The 17,151-nt window shown below is 47.1% G+C and overlaps 1 protein-coding gene across 6 annotated transcripts in view; it reads right to left on the bottom strand.

The window, feature by feature from the left end:
- VPS39 (VPS39 subunit of HOPS complex) overlaps positions 1–17,151 on the bottom strand; it is a 52,821-nt gene that overhangs the window by 20,151 nt on the left and 15,519 nt on the right. For all 6 annotated transcript variants that reach the window (XR_014789510.1, XM_084846505.1, XM_084846478.1 and 3 more), the window contains 7 exons: positions 16,525–16,654; positions 15,336–15,478; positions 14,627–14,770; positions 12,936–13,077; positions 11,731–11,817; positions 10,963–11,036; positions 1,591–1,689 (listed from right to left, as the gene is read on the bottom strand). Coding sequence is in view for 5 of the 6 variants with exons in the window: in XM_084846505.1 (XP_084702631.1) it covers positions 1,591–1,689; positions 10,963–11,036; positions 11,731–11,817; positions 12,936–13,077; positions 14,627–14,770; positions 15,336–15,478; positions 16,525–16,654 (819 nt within the window). In the remaining variant the exon portion in view is untranslated. The remainder of the gene's footprint in view (positions 1–1,590; positions 1,690–10,962; positions 11,037–11,730; positions 11,818–12,935; positions 13,078–14,626; positions 14,771–15,335; positions 15,479–16,524; positions 16,655–17,151) is intronic.

Raw genomic sequence — 17,151 nt, forward strand, 5'->3', positions numbered from 1 at the left:
TTGTCAACGTCCTTGAGCTGTACCAACTGAAACTCATCAAGGAGAACAGGACAAGGATGAGCTCTGGATACCTCAACAGATTCACCTGCTATAAGACTGGAGTCTAAGTCCATGGCGGATGCAAGAGATCTTATCCTGGAAGTGCTTAGCAAATGCATTACAGCAGGCCTCCGGGGGATCTTCAGCATCCTTAGGGCCAGCATGTAATAGCCCCCAGACTCTGAAAAGCTCTGATGGGCGGCGGGTAAAGGTCCAATAGAGGCAGCAAGATGATATTTTTTTGCCGCCCTGACTACCCCTGAATATACTTTACCATAGGCACATACCAGCATTCGATTGCATCCACTAGGAGTTCTTCTCCATCTGTACTCAAGCCGTCTCCTCCATCGCTCTCAGCTCTGGGGTATACCACGGAGCAGTTCGAGCTCTACTCAGGAGAGGGCGCTCAGGAGCAATCATGTCAACTGCCCGCGTCATTTCTGCATTCCACAGATCAACCAGGGATTCGACAGGAGAGCCCGCCATATCAGCCGGGAACCTCCCCAGAGTCCTCTGGAAACCATCCGGATCCACTAGCCTCCGGGATGGACCATCTTAATAGGTCCCCCACCCTTGCAGAGGGGAAAAGCTGCTGTATGTCTAAACGTCAGCAGGTAATGAGGTGACCATGACAAGGCAACTGATGCAAGGTCCTCCACCGTCAGACCACCATCTCCATGTCCAGTTGCGAAAACCCAAGTCTAGAGTATGCCCCGCTACATGTGTTGGGGTGATGACATGTTGGGACAGTCCCATGGTCGTCACGGAGGCCATGAAATCCTGAGCTGCCCCATACAAGGTGCCCTCAGTGCGAATGTTGACATCCCCCAAAACCAACAGACTGGGGGATCGCAACAGCGCACCAGAGACCACCTCTGTCAGCTCAGATAGGGATTCTGTTGAGCAGCAGGGTGGGTGGTACACCAACTGTCCCACATTCCCAACACAAGGTGCAAACACTCCAGACCAGTGGTCACATGGACAGGGAGCCTGCAGAGGGAAATGGAATTCCTATAGACCACAGCAATGCCCCCTCCCCGGCTCTCAGGTCTTCCCTGATGCCAAACCAAGTACCCCAGTGGGCAGAGTTGGGAGAGACTAACTCCTCCCTGCTCACCCACCCAGGTCTCGGTTATACATGCCAGATTGGCCGCCTCATCCACTACTAAGTCATGGATGAGGGAGGTCTTACTTTGAACCAGTCTGGCATTTAAAAGCAGCATCCGGAGACCTGAAGGCAGGCTGATAGGGCAACCACCATGCCTGCAGCTGCGGGGAGGGCCGGAACACGGCACAGACTTTAACTGTCTGGGCCGCGTTCCCCTAACCTGGCTAGCCCTCCTCCCGACGCCATATCTCCCTTGACCCGTAACCACACTAATTGGGGCCCCCTCAAGTGCCTTGACTTGGCCATATGTCCTCTCTCCCAGGCACATCACAGGATCCCAAGCAAAACAGACACAAAACAAAACAACAACAACAACAACCAACACCCACACATAGAAAGTCTTTTATCAGAACAAACTGTGTTGCTACAATTGGAATTCTTACCAAGTAGGGAATAGTCAAGTTTTTAAAGTTCTCTATCAAGAAGTTGAGAACTCTTTCTCGTGGGAGGGATTCCACTTCAGGAAGATCTTCCGTAAATATCTGCCAGACAAAAGGTTTGATTCACAAAGTTGATCTTTGCACATTTACACTAATTTTTCTGACGAAGGTCAAAGGTTTCAGTTCATAAGCACATACATGACACACAATAGCTCTCTGAAGGAGCAAAAGCAATTAATTTGTCTTGAATCCTCTCAAGTGGAAAGCACTATATACTAAGGCTAAGCCTCTTCTCTGATTTTCCCCAGTTAACAAGCAGCTAATGTAGCTGCAGTGTAGCTATTAAACAAAGACATAAAACATATGGCATTCATCTATATTCAACACAGCAACAGCCAACTCAGTCATCTCAAAGCAAATAATGGAGTTCTGAGGCAACCCTCACTCAGATTTACCAACTTCATCTTCTCTTTGAAGAAGCCTGCTATAATGGGGGTTGACATACCTTATATATCCCCTTACAGTTTCCTTTGTTTTTTATTAGTCTACTCTAAAAGTTACTGACAAGCAAGACAGGCTTTCAACGAGATAAGGAAGATGCACTTTGCAAGGACTGCTAAGCTGCTATATCAAAATAGGTAATATAAGCTGTGCAAACTTGCACCCTGCCATACAGAGACTTCTACTTACCTCTTAGGTAGACTACAATATGATTCTATGAAATATCTTTCTTTTTGGACATGTGATAGCATGGACAGTTTTAACCAATCTGTGTGGGAGCTGCTGCACAAAGACTATTTATTTATTTAAAATATTTATAGGCCACCTTTCAGGGCAGGAGCCCTCCCAAGGCGGCGTACAACAATAAAATGCATATAATAAAATTCCTAATAAAAACCTGATGCGGTAATAAAAGCAGCAAAAGTTTCACAAAACAACAAACATCAGCAAAAGACAGAGCCTACAACACCACTGCAGCTATAACCCAGCCTGATAAAACATAATTGGGGGAAGGCCAGAGTAAGGAAGTAAGTCTTCAGGGCCTTCTTATAAACCTGCAATGATGGGGCCTGATGGATCCCAGATGACAACTTATTCCAGAGGTGTGGGACCACTATGGAAAAGGCCCTCTCTCATATAGTCGCCCACCTAACTGCCCTCACAGGCAGGCAAGTGAGAAGGGCCAGGGCCTGCAGGAGAGGCCACCACCACCACCGGGGAAGAGGCGGGCCGCCGCCGCTGCCACTGCCACTGCCACCACCACCAGGCCTTCCCTGGAGACTTCTGCCTGGCAGACCGCCAGTCCCTGCAGGACCAGGCCCCCAGGTACCGAGCCAGCTGTGCTGCTCCACCTGCCCTCCCTGGAGGGGCTACATAAGCTGGCTGGCTGAGGTGGCCTGAGAGAGCCAGGGCCTGCAGGAGAGGCCGCCGCCGCCGCCACCACCACCACCGGGGAAGAGGCGGGCCTGCTGCCGCTGCCGCCACCGCCGCCACCACCACCTGGCCTTCCCTTCCCTGTGGACTCCGGCCTGGCATTATTTTTAAGGGGATTTTTAATTGTGGTGTGTGTGTGTGTTTCTTTTTCCTGGGGGATTTTGGTGTGGTTTTAGGGGTGGGTAGCCTGCCTGATAGGCGGGAGCGAGGGGGCATGTGTCCACCTGATGGAGGCAGTGGGGGGAGTGTTGGGGGCCAGAACATACCGAGGCTGGGCGGCAGGCGCTGGCAGAGCGCTAGGGGCAGGCCATGCCAGGTAAGGGAAACAAGGGAGAGATGTGTACTATCTGTCCCCTGCTCCGGGCCTGTCCAGAGCCAAAGGATGGCTGGGGGAGGCGTGACCCCATCTTCTGGCCTTCATTTGCTGCTCTGCAATGCCAGGTCTGTTACCCAGAAAACCTCCGTCATCCATGACATGATCCTGGATGAGGGTGCAGACCTGGCATGTATTACGGAGACCTGGCTGGCCAAGGCTGCTGCTCCAACCCTTGCAGCCATGTGTCCAGCTGGATTTTCGTATGCAGAGCAGCCGAGGGCTGGGGATCGGGGAGGGGGAGTGGCTGTTATCTACCGAGAGTCCTTGGTCTTCACCAGACCCCCTCTCCGGGAGACCAAGGTTGCTGAGTGCATGTACTGGAGGTTGGGCCCGAAGGGCAGTCTGGGGATTCTGCTCGTGTACCGTCCACCCCGCTGCACGACTGACTCCCTGGCCGAGGTGCTTGAGGTGGTCTCTGATGTGCATGTACAGTCCCCTAACTTACTGGTGTTGGGGGACTTCAACGTACATTCGGAGGCCATCCTCACAGGAGCACCTCAGGACTTCATGGAGACCATGGCCTCCTGGGAGCTGCACCATATTCTAACTGGGCCCACCCATGTAGCCGGTCATGCACTAGACCTTATGTTTGTTTCTGGAGAAGTGGGGAGTGATCTGGAAGTCGGGGGTATATCCACCACCCCCTTGTCATGGTCAGATCACTATCTGGTGATGTTGGACTTCTCCGTTCCACAACCCCTCCACAGGGGTGGAGGACCCATTAAAATGGTCCGCCCCAGGCGTCTTATGGATCCAAATGGATTCCTGAACGCGCTTGGGGATTCTCTGGGGCATGCCAACAGCCACTCGGTCGAGACCCTGGTGGGTGGCTGGAATGCCGCAATCACTGGGGCATTAGATCAGGTGGCTCCGAAATGCCCTCTCTCCCTGAACAGGGCTTGGACTGCACCATGGTTCAATCCGCGGTCACGAGCTCTGAAACAGGAGGTGAGACGGCTAGAGCGCCGGTGGCGGAAGTCTCGCTCCAAAGACGATGAGACACGGGCTACAGCTGTATCTTCAGCCTATCACGTGGCGGTGAAGGCAGCAAAAAAGGATTATGCTGCCTCCATCACGTCTGCAGAGTGCTGTCCCAGGAGGGTGTTCCAAGTGGTCCGGAGCCTGGTCGGTCCTGTGGCTCCGGAACCACTGGAGCATTCTAAGGCCTCCTGTGTAACCCTTGGCAAGGCACTTTGCAGATAAAATTGATCGGATTAGGTGTGTTACTTTGCACGCTGTGGATACAGTTAGTGAGCAAGAGGCGGCCTGTGGCAAACTGGTTTTGTGGGATCGGTTCCAGCTTCTTCCTCCTGATGAAGTGGACAAGGTGCTTTCATCTGTAAGGCCGACCACCTGCTTACTTGATCCTTGCCCATCTTGGCTCATTATGGGCTGCAGAGAGAGACTGGGTGAGGGGATCAAGGCGGTGGTGAATGCCTCCCTTGAGGAGGGAGTGATGCCATCAGCCCTCAAGGAGGCAGTGATAAGACCGCTCTTAAAGAAGCCCTCCTTGGATCCTCAAGTTTTGAACAACTTTCGCCCAGTCTCAAATCTGCCATTTTTGGGCAAAGTGATTGAGCGGGTGGTGGCGGTGCAGTTGAAGGCACACTTGGAAGAAACTGATTATCTAGACCCATTTCAGTCGGGCTTCAAGCCTGGGCATGGGACAGAAACGGCCTTGGTCTCCTTGGTAGATGATATGAGGAGGGCTCTGGATAGGGGTGAATGCTCCTTCCTTGTTCTCCTCGACCTCTCAGCGGCTTTCGATACCATTGACCACGGTATCCTCCTGGACCGCCTGGAGGGGTTGGGCATTGGGGACATCGTATTGCGGTGGTTCCGGTCCTTCCTCTCCGGCAGGTACCAGAGGGTAGCACTGGGAGAGGAGGTTTCGGACCCGTGGCCACTTACTTGTGGGGTGCCACAGGGTTCCATCCTCTCCCCGATGCTATTTAACATCTATGTGAAGCCGCTGGGGGCTATCATCAGGAGGTTTGGGGTGCAGTGTCATCAATACTTGTTTCCCGCCTCCCAGCAGAGCAGAGCAGAGCAGAGCAAGCTGCTCCAGCTGGTCCAGGGACTACAGAAGCAGGCAAGCTCCCAGAGAGCGAGCGAACAGAGCGAGCCAATAGGGGGAGCAAACAGGAGTTGGCCAAGGGAGTTGCAGTGGTTGAAGAGACAAAGGAGACAAAGGAGACAGAGGCTAAGAGGTAAGTGGGTTGCTGGAAGCCCAGGGGGCTGCCCTTTATCCTTCTGATTGGCTGTGAGCTCACCAGGTGCTTCTGAGAGCTCCAAATGAATTGGAGGGGTGTGGCCTGAGTACTCCCAGCAGCTGACTGGGCAGGAAGCTTCAGTCGGTTTCCCGCCTCCCAGCTGAGCAGAGCAGAACACAGCAAGCTGCTCCAGCTGGTCCAGGGACTACAGAAGCAGGCAAGCTCCCAGAGAGCGAGCGAACAGAGCGAGCATACAGGGGGAGCAAACAGGAGTTGGCCAGGGGAGTTCGGCAGGGGAGGTCAAGGGGGAGGCCCCTAACATTTTTTTTAATTATTTTTATTTTTTATTTTAACTAACTTTTTTCCATTTATTTGTCTTGTAACACACACTTTCACACCAGTGGGACTCTGCTTTTAACCCCTACTGAGTAGAGGAGCAGGCACAGGCTAGTCTAGAACAATCACAAAGCTAGACACAAAAAGGGAAAAGAGGCTATGGAAGGACAAGACTCTCCAGTGGTGGTGACCTGCAAGGTGTGTGCAATGTTTGTTTTCTTGCCGTAGAACAACATGGCCTACACCTGCAACAAGTGCAAGTTGATCACGCTGCTGGAGGAAAAAGTAAGTGGACTGGAGCGGCGACTGTCGACCCTCCGGGGAATAAGAGAACACGAAGAGTTCTTGGACAGAATGGGGGAACTACAGCAGCAAAGGGCAGACCAGAAGCTTGAAGAGCAACAGCAAGATGAGGCAGTGGGAAATGCTGAGGTGAAGAAAAATGGAATAGAGGATACTCCTTGGAAAAGGGTGACGGTTAGGAGAAGAAGAACTAGACGCCACTCTGCACCGGTGGAAGCAGTGGAGCTGTGGAACCGATTCCAGGTACTTGCGGATGAGACTGGAGGACAGCCTGCAGAGGAAGAATCACAGGGGAACCTGCATGAGAGTGAGCAAGAGGCTAAAGGTCAGTCAAACAGAGGCGATGAAACCCAGGCCTACAAGAAGAAGAAGAGAAGAGTGGTAGTAGTGGGAGACTCTTTGCTGCGTGGGATCGAGACCCAAGTATGTCGCGAAGACCCATGGACTCGCCAGGTATGCGTGTGTTTGGCCACAGCATGAAGAACTTCATCAGGAGGGCTGTAAACTGAATCCTACAGGGAAGGGAGACGTAAAGGGGGGGAGTAACAATGGATGAAGGCTCATGCACCGCAACGGAGAGAACAGCTCTAATAACACCCAATAATAGTCTTCAGAAACATGTAGGAAGAAAGCTAGACTATGAAGCACATGGTCTTCAATGTCTATATACTAATGCCGAGAGTATGGGAAACAAACAGAACGAACTTGAACTCTTGATACAAGAGGGAAATTATGACCTTTTAGGTATAACTGAGACTTGGTGGGATGACTCTCATGACTGGAATACAGCAATTGAAGGATATAACTTGTTCAAAAAGAACAGGAGGAACAGAAAGGGAGGTGGGGTTGCACTGTATGTGAAAAATACATATCTCTGCACAGAAATACAGGAGGAGGAGCTTGGTAGCCCCATCGAGAGCATCTGGGTTGAAATAAATGGAGCAAAGAATAGAAGGAACCTGGTGGTCGGAGTCTACTACCGGCCACCCAATCAAGGAGAAGACAAGGATGAAACTTTTGAAAAGCAAATAGCCAATGTTTTAAGGAAGCATGATGTAGTAGTAATGGGGGACTTCAATTTCCCCGATATTTGTTGGGAGAAATTTCATGGCCCCTCCAGGAAATTCCGGACTTGTGTGGCGGATAACTTCCTCCTACAGAAAGTAAAGGAAGGAACTAGAGGATCGGCTATCCTTGACTTGATCCTAACCAACAGAGATGACTTAGTGGATAAAGTAGCAGTTACAGGAACTCTGGGGGAAAGCGACCATGTTGTACCTGAGTTCTTGGTTCTAAGGGAAGCAAAAGCCGAGTGTAGTCAAACGCGTACCCTGGATTTTAGGAAAGCTGATTTTCATAAACTCAGAACAATGATCAGTAAGGTCCCATGGCAAGCGATGCTAGCGAGAAAAGGAGTCCAAGATGGGTGGGAGCTTTTAAAAAAGGAAATTCTCAAGGCACAATCACAAGCAATTCCAACAAGAAGAAAAGGTGGAAGACAACAGAAGAAGCCAATGTGGCTTCACAAAAAGCTTAGGGATGACCTGAAAACAAAAAAGGACACATATAGGAAGTGGAAAGAAGGCCAAGTAACAAAGGAAGAGTATAGGCAGATAGCACAGAATTGCAGGGATGGCGTCAGGAAGGCTAAAGCTGAGAATGAGCTGAGGTTAGCAAGGGATGTTAAAAACAACAAAAAGGCTTTCTTCAGCTACGTGCATAGTAAAAGGCAGAGGAAAGAAATGGTGGTTCAGCTATTAAATAAGGATGGCGAAACGATAACAGATGACAAAGAAAAGGCAGAGGTGCTCAATTCCTACTCTGGCTCAGTCTTCTACCAAAAAGAGGGTCTATGACCCCCCGGCTAAGGCGAAGTACAGGCTGAAGAGGCAGGATTGCAGCTTGACATCGACAGGCATATGGTCAAGGAACACCTCATTACTTTGAATGACATCAAATCTCCAGGTCCAGATGAACTGCATCCTAGAGTCATAAAGGAACTGGCAGAAGAACTCTCAGAACCGCTGGCTATTCTCTTTGAGAAATCATGGAGGACGGGGGAAGTGCCAGATGACTGGAGGAGGGCTAACGTTGTCCCTATCTTCCAAAAGGGTAAAAAGGAGGAACCTGGGAACTACAGACCAGTCAGTCTGACATCAATCCCTGGGAAAATTCTGGAGCAGATCATAAAGCAATCCATCTGGAAGCACCTTGACAACAATGCCGTGATTACTCGAAGCCAACATGGATTTGTCAAAAACAAGTCCTGCCAGACAAATCTGATCTCATTTTTTGATCAAGTAACCTCCCTTGTAGACCGTGGGAATGCTGTAGACATCATATACCTCGACTTCAGCAAAGCTTTCGACAAAGTGCCCCATGATATCCTGATGAGCAAACTAGCTCGAAGTGGGCTAGATGAAACAACGATCCGGTGGATCCACAGTTGGCTACAGAATCGGACTCAAAGAGTGCTTATCAATGGGACCTTCTCAGACTGGGGAGAGGTAACGAGTGGGGTACTGCACTGGGCCCAGTGCTCTTCAACATTTTTATGACTGACTTGGAGGAGGAGGTGTAGGAGGAATGCTGATAAAATTTGCAGATGACACAAAATTGGGTGGGATAGCTAATACTTTGGAAGACAGAAACAAAATTCAAAGTGACCTGGATAAACTGGAGCGCTGGGCAGAAAACAACAGAATGACATTTAATAGGGATAAATGCCAAGTTCTGCACCTAGGAAAAAGAAACCAAATGCACAGTTACAAGATGGGGGATACGTGGCTCAACCACACTACAAGCAAGAAGGATCTTGGAATTGTTGTCGATCACAAGCTGAATATGAGCCAACAATGTGATGTGGCTGCAAAAAAGGCCAATGCTCTTTTGGGCTGCATTCATAGAAGCATCGCTTCCAAATCCCGGGAAGTACTAGTTCCCCTCTACTCAGCACTGGTTAGGCCTCATCTGCAGTACTGTGTCCAGTTCTGGGCACCACACTTGAAGAAGGATGCAGACAAACTGGAGAGGGTTCAGAGGAGGGCAACAAAGATGATCAGGGGACTGGAAACAAAGCCCTATGAAGAGAGACTGAAAGAACTGGGCATGTTTAGCCTTGAGAAGAGAAGACTGAGGGGAGATAGGATAGCACTCTTCAAGTACTTGAAAGGTTGTCACATAGAAGAAGGCCAGGATCTCTTGATCATCCCAGAGTGCAGGACACGGAATAATGGGCTCAAGTTACAGGAAGCCAGATTCCGGCTGAACATCAGGAAAAACTTCCTGACTTTTAGAGCAATACGACAATGGAACCAATTACCTGGGGAGGTGGTGGGCTCTCCCACACTGGAGGCCTTCAAGACGAGGCTGGACAGCCATTTGTCAGGGATGCTCTGACTTGGATTCCTGCATTGAGCAGGGGGTTGGACTCGATGGCCTTGTAGGCCCCTTCCAACCCTACTATTCTATGATTCTATGAATATGCGGATGACACGCAGCTCTACCTCTCGTTTAAATCTTCACCAAGGTTGGCCGTAGAATCCCTGTCCAAATGTCTGGAGACGGTGAGTGGCTGGATGGGGAGGAATAGGCTGAAGCTGAACCCTGACAAGACTGAGGTACTTTTGGTGGGAGACAAGAGGAGGCTGGGGGATGTTGACCTGGTGTTGAATGGGGTACGGCTACCCTTGAAAGACCAGGTCTGCAGCCCGGGGGTCATTTTGGACTCCCAGCTGTCCATGGAGGCTCAGGTGTCAGCTGTGAGCCGGACAGCGCTGTATCAACTCCATCTGATACGGCGGCTGCACCCCTTCCTTCCCGACCATCTGCTCCCATCGGTAGTACATGCCCTGGTCTCCTCTCGTTTAGACTACTGTAATGTGCTCTACATGGGGTTACCCTTGAAGACGGTTCAGAAACTGCAGCTGGTACAGAACGAGGCGGCTCGCCTGATTAAAGGCAGCCACCGGCGAGATCACATCACTCCAGTGCTGAAGGAGTTTCACTGGTTACCAGTTGTTTTCCGGGCCAAATTCAAGGTGTTGGTTTTGACCTTTAAAACCCTATATGGTTCCGGCCCAGCCTATCTTAAGGAGCGCCTCCAGCAGCACCAGACAGGCCGCTTAACAAGATCAGCCTCAGATGGCCTTCTCTCTGTCCCATCAGCCAGGACAGCTAGACTGGTGGGGACGAGGGAGAGGGCCTTTTCTGTGGTGGCCCCCACTCTGTGGAACTCCCTCCCTAAGGAACTCCGTCATGCCCCCTCTTTAATGAGCTTCCGTCATGCATTAAAAACGTTGTTGTTCAGGCAGGCATTTGGGGTGGGTTAGGGTATTTTAGAAAATGTTTTTATTGTAGAATTTTATTGTTTTAAACTGTTTTTATTGTATGTTGTACATCGCCCAGAGTGGCTGGGTGACCAGCCAGGTGGGCGATTAATAAATTTAATTTAATAATAAAAAAAGGGACACTCTTGCTGATGTCTTGCCACATGGGAACAGTTGCCAATTAGAGCAATTAAAGTGGCCTCTGTGTGGGCCCACAACACTTAAAGCAGTCCTCAGACCATTTACTTTTAAAATACTTTAGGAATGTGAACTAACTGAGCTATATATCTAATATGTGCTTTAATCTCAGAATGATCAGTCATCTCAGAATGACCCTTATTATCCCTCCCTTTTATTTTCAAATGTTACCAAGTGTGCTGCTTACTTTCAGTCCATCTTCAGGAAAGTCTCTAAGCACCCAAACAGAGTAAGAAAATATTAAATTCAAGTTCTCAGTGCCTAGAACAAGAAACAAAGCAGAAGGCAGTTTAAAGAATTGCATTACAAGGATATCCACAGTGACAGCATAAGGTACAAATAACAACACATCCTTTTAAAGAAGGACACTCTACATACACAGCATGACTTTTGGCTGGGATGAGCTGCAGAATGCACCTATGCTAAAAATGCTCCATTAGTTACCACTTTCCAGGTACAATTCCAGGTGCTGGTTTTAGCTTAAATCCTAAAACGATTTAGACTCAGTACATCTTTAAAAGTGCCTCGTCTCACATGAGCCTCATCGCTCTCCTGAGGCCATCTTCTAATGACTTTCTCTAACACCTGTAGCTTTGGATATTAAGAGTGGTAGCCTCATAGAACAGGCCATGACTGTAACACTACCACAATTTCTGAACGTGCCCCTAAGGAGGCCTGCCAGGCTTAGCCTCTGCTTCTAGGAGATCTCAAGACAGATGAATAACCATTTGCTCCATTTAAGCTTTTGGGCTGAGTTAACTGCTGTCTGTTGGTTTTCATGCTATTGATGTTTACTCAGTCTAATTTCTCATTTTATAAAACAGATTAACCTGATTATTGTTACTGATTGTATTTTGCAGTTTTATTTGTTTGTGTGAGCCACTGTTAAGCCCTTGTTGGGTAGAAAGGCAAGACATACAATTTAAATATAGCAGTGATGCTCAACTACACTCACCCAAATGTTGTAAATACTGCACTGTCCTCTCATGGCCCTTCAAAGGTGAGTTAGCTTTCTTTGACTGATCCACTAGCACCTGCAAAGCTACAGCAAAATAAAAGAAAGGCCCTATGAGGATTATTTTTTAGGTTAAACAACTTCTTTACTTTACTCATAACTAATACTCCTTAGTCAATACAAAAAAGTGCATTTACCACTGTAACAAGCCAGAGGCAGTCAGTTTTCCTAAACACACACACACACACACACACACAATCACAGGCCAAGACAGACATATCTCAAAACGAGGCTCACAGTACTGTGAATGCACTTTAAATTCTCTGTGTAATGCCCATGTGCCTACAGCATAGCAGCATATGCTACCATATTATGTGCTCTTTGCATGCTCATTTTTCTTTTCCCGTTGCTACAGGGAATTTGCTTGCTTGACCCTCCTTCTTCCTGCTGCTGAGCCCGATGTGGAAGCGACCTTTCCTGGAGCACAAAGTACCTACAGCCTGTTCCCTAATAGGAGAAGGCAGCACTACCAACCAAATGGCTAGCCAGGAAGAGGTGGTTGTAGCATATATCTGTATATGATGATATGGCACAGGCACATGTACCTTAAAGAGAAAGCACACTCAAAGCATGTTCACAGCACTGAGAGTCTCTTTTCGATGTACATCTATCTTGGCCCTATAAAGCCGTTTGATAAGGGAAGGTTGCATTAAATTAAGAACTTGAATTTGGCATGCCACGAAGGCCTAAAGAGATTGCAAACTGAAGGCTGCCCCTCCAAAGTACAGGTCTATAGCAGTACCACCTCCACCCCACCCTCAGTTTGAAACAGCATCTCTAGACTTTTATACTCAAATCTTGTCACTTGCTGTTAACAACCTACTTGTCAGTACCTTCCCTCCAAATGGTGGATAGCCTTCACTTTTTATGTCTCCCCAACATCTACAACTGACAGACCATGACACGATCCACAGGTCAGCCAGCAATACAAGTATAACTGACCTAAATAAAAGCACATCCAGGAGACATAAGGGAACCTTGCCCCCAAACAATCCAGTAATGATTAAAAAAAAAAAAAATAGCCCCAATTGTGCAGATGGTTAAATAATACTTTCTGTATCTTTAAACCAGGATGGATCTAAGCTAGATAGATTTACAATACAGGTTTGCATACCGATTGTTTCCCCACCCCTCAAAGCACTTACCCTTTTCATGCAGACCTTTCTTCTCATACAGTATGATCAACTCGCTGTATTTGTGAGCTTTCTTGAGGACATGCTCACTTTCCTCAATGTGGCAATGGTTGTTCTCCAGTCGCAACAGTGGTGCCACTAGGGCTACATTGGTCTGCAAATAAGGAGGAGCCATTAAGGGAATCAGAAACAGTTTAACATGCACCAAAAAGGTGAATCAGGGAAAGGAAGATCAATCACAAATTTAAGCATTTCTTATAAAATCTTTAAGTAAGTACTTGCATATAGTAGGGTTGTGCACTTAGTGAGAAGGTGGCTGATATTCTGATATTCTTTCCATTCCTAAAATGGAAAGAATATTCCTACACCAGTGTGGTGTAGTGGCAAGAGTGTTGGATTAGGAGCTGGGAGATCCGGGTTCTAGTCCCCACTCAGCCATGGAAGCTCACTGGGTGACTTTGGGCCAGTCACAGACTCTCAGCCCAACCCACCTCACAGGGTTGTTGTTGTGAGGATAAAATGGAGAGGAGGAGGATAATGTAAGCCGCCGTGGGTTCCTTGCAAGGGAAAAAAGGCGGGGTATAAATGCAATAAATAAATAAATAAATAAAATTGGGGTGGGGGTGGGGGGGTGGAAATCCCGGACATTCAAGGGTATTTTTCCCCTTTAAAAATGCAGCCACTGTCCTACATACTCAACTTTTTATCTGGAACAGTCAACTAATCCACTGGCTCGTGAGTCAGATACAGTTTTATTGTTTAATGAAAGATCATTACTATAGTTAATTATCAAAACAGAGACCAAGCAACCAATTAGCAAGACCAATACACACAAATATAAATCCAACATATATATTATTTACACCCCATAAAACTTTGGTACAATTCAAAGAGAAGCAGAAATATTTAGACAGTTAAGGATTTTTGCAAAATATATTTATCAAAGCTTTGTAACTGGCCACTAACGGATAAGGCTGAATGGTGATTGCTTCCACATCACCAGCAACACCACATTGCAGCAGCACTACTATTGCTGCAGATGCTACTTTCCTAGCATTTTCTCTTCAGTATTAAGTGCTGGAGGTACAGCATATGCAAGAGTCTGCTCAGTCCCAATGATATTTCCAGCCTGGAATTACCTACCTACATCTTAAGGCTTAAGCCACAGGAACACCAGCTGCCTGGAGTGGGGGAACCAAGGCATGTATACTTATTTTCACTTAGAATGAAGACAGACATAGTATAAACAGAGTTCACAGCATGTTTCTTGGCCACTGAATCAGGCTGGCTTCCTCCCAGCTTCACAACTGAAGTGACAGATGTGTATTATCAATGAACTGAACACTGACACAGCCACCTATCTTGCTCATAACCCCCAATCTGTCTGTCCACATTTTAAAATTATTTTTTAAAGGACTTCATCAACATTCATGTGTTTGTTCATTCACTGCTTTATGGAATGTTTTAAGGGGATCTTTAAAAAAAAGAAGTGCACTTCTGGAATGAACGCAGGAAAGATGCTTTTAGAGCAGCCCGATTGCTCTAAAATGTTACGTCTGTCTTCATCTTTAATCTTTTACAAATCCAGTAAGGGTCTTAAAATCAATCTAAATCCTTGTAACTGTCCCGAGTTCCCAACAACAAAGCCCTAAATGCCTGATTTGAAGCAGAGATCGGTATTTCAGAAGATGCAGAGAACTCACATGGAGGTAGCATTTCAGCAGGGTGGTATCAATTATCTGCAGCAGCTTCTTTTTGGATTTGATGGTGGGAGTTCCCTCCACGAGGGGAGAAGTGCTGGACTGATGGTCTGAGTCATTCAGCTTCTTCACTAACTGACTTCTTTTCTGAAAAAATTAACAGCAAGAGTCTAAAGGAGTGAATCCATGCCAAACCTTGCCCATATTACCCCAGAGGAAAACATGCATACCTGCAACCTTGTAACCCATATCGATTCAGACCAACTGCATTTGCTCATTACCTGGCCCCTCCCATTCCTCTCTCTTCTCTACGGTTCGGCTACCCTTGACTCCCCCTTCCCTCTATTCTCTATACCCATGGTCAAAATTTAGATTGGAAGCTCACTGGAGACACGGACTTGTCTTTTGTGCTTACGTTACTCTGTACAATGCCATATACACTAACAGCGCTATATTAAAAAACAGCAAACAAGCAAGCAAGCAGCTCAGGTAGCCACTGAATCAGTGAAACCATCCTAGGGGGATTTCATTTTTTAGTATCACACCTACTCATGTGGATGCTCCGACACATCCATGAGATTATCGCTCATCCGCTCCTAGAATTCCCTTCAAAATGTTACCTGGTGAACTCCAAACATTTCAAAATGAATTCCAGGAGGTGCTGACACATCAAAACTTTCACACGATCAGACAGGAGGTGCTAAATGCTTACCTGAGTTAGGTAGTCTATAAGTGCCAGGTGTGCTTTCTCCAGCTCTGCTGGAGAGAGAACTGGCACTGGGTTGGGATACTGAAGCTGCTTCTTGTAATCACTGGGCAACAATTCAGGATAGAGACCCATCACATGGGTGGGATCTGAACAAAATACACAACTGTAGTGAGTCAAAATATTTCTAGATCATACTGAAAAATGTATTCAGTTTTCAAACTGAGTTCACTTTACAACTGAAGTTTTTCATGTTCACAGCACTTAGCTCTTATAAATATCTGAACCCTTTTGCAAGCATCTGTTACAACACCAACAGTACAGAAACTGGCTTGACTAAGAACAAGACATGTACAACAGAAGCAGAAGTCGAGCCAATGAGACTATCTGCTTTGATAGGCATTCCTTCTCCAGCATACATCATATATAACATAAAGGCCTCTAAGACCACAAAGTTTGACAAAATTATAATGATTCCAATTACAAAACAGTAAACGACATGCAATGTTTCTTGATCAAAATGGTATTTCACAGATGCTCATTCAATTTAGGCCTTTTTTAAAAGCTGTCAGGCAGGAAAGTCCACATTTCCATAGACAAATTGGGAGGAGGAACCGGGACTGAGGAACTAGGCAAAAGCCTGGTCATGTGTTCCCTGCCTTGTCCTCAGAAAGGGGGGGGGGAGATAAAGAGCATAAGCCATGGTCGATGGCTGTTTGCTCAAACAGGGAATGGTCTCTTGCCCGATTGTTCTTATGGCCAGTTTTCACATACTGGAACCCATGTTGGAGACTTCCATGGAGTATGGGGGAGATATGTAACATCTGTAAGCTGATTACCAATGGGGATTCGCCCAATCATGCCACATACTGGCAGAGTCATGGTCACAAGATCCATGCCAAGGTCATGGCCACCATTCTAGCTATGCACAAGTATTTCTAGCAGCTGTCCACATGGAGGGATTTGCGGATATCCAACCAAAACCTGTTTTCCTTCATATTGGCCAATGACCACAGCCCATGGCCATGTGAATCCACCATAAGTAGGTGTCATATAGAAGGTGGACTCAAGGTCATCAACATAACCAGTTAGCAGTTCTTGAGATCTCTTCCTTGAAGTTCAGCATCAGACAGTGGAGGTTACAGTCATCTCCCATACCTATCCTCTTTCAAGTCCAGATTCACAATTAATTTACCTGTCCCAAGCTTGGCAAAGACTTGCATAGAGTCATCAAAGCGCTTTTGGCAGAAAAGGTTGAAGGCATAGAGATTCTTAATATGATGGATCTGTTGTCGCTTTTCACTGTCAGAGTCATCTTTCATATCCTATTAAGTATAAAGATAAACAAAATATTGAAGAAACATTACTCTTTAAACGATAGAAGTTTTCAAAAAATGCAGAGCTGAAAGTTGTAAGCCTCTTGAAAGTGGCACATTGTTTTAAGCAAATTTCTCAGAAAGTGAATAGGTATATCAGGGTAGTGAAGAAAAAAGGGAAACCCCTCAATACAAATCACAAGGCAGAGCTGTGTTAGTTTATGGCACCCAAGAGCAAGAACTACAGGAGCAGCAAAAGATTAAACAACATAAATCCTTAATTCATGTCAGCATCACTGATGTACAGTAAGCATGAGTGAGAAATGCATAAAAATAGAATACTCAAAAGCAGGGGTAGGCAACTTGTGGTCATCTCATGATCCCTCACTATTGGCTATGCCAGATATGGCTGATAGGAGATGCAGTCCAACAACTTTTGGAGGGCTAGAAGTTGCCCACCCCTGACCTAAAGCACAGCCATTTTTAGTTTTGAGAGGCTCCTGGGC

Source organism: Heloderma suspectum, chromosome 1 (assembly GCF_057233095.1).
Source record: "Heloderma suspectum isolate Gila_16-S chromosome 1, 16-S_ref, whole genome shotgun sequence".
Classification (NCBI taxonomy): domain Eukaryota; kingdom Metazoa; phylum Chordata; class Lepidosauria; order Squamata; family Helodermatidae; genus Heloderma; species Heloderma suspectum.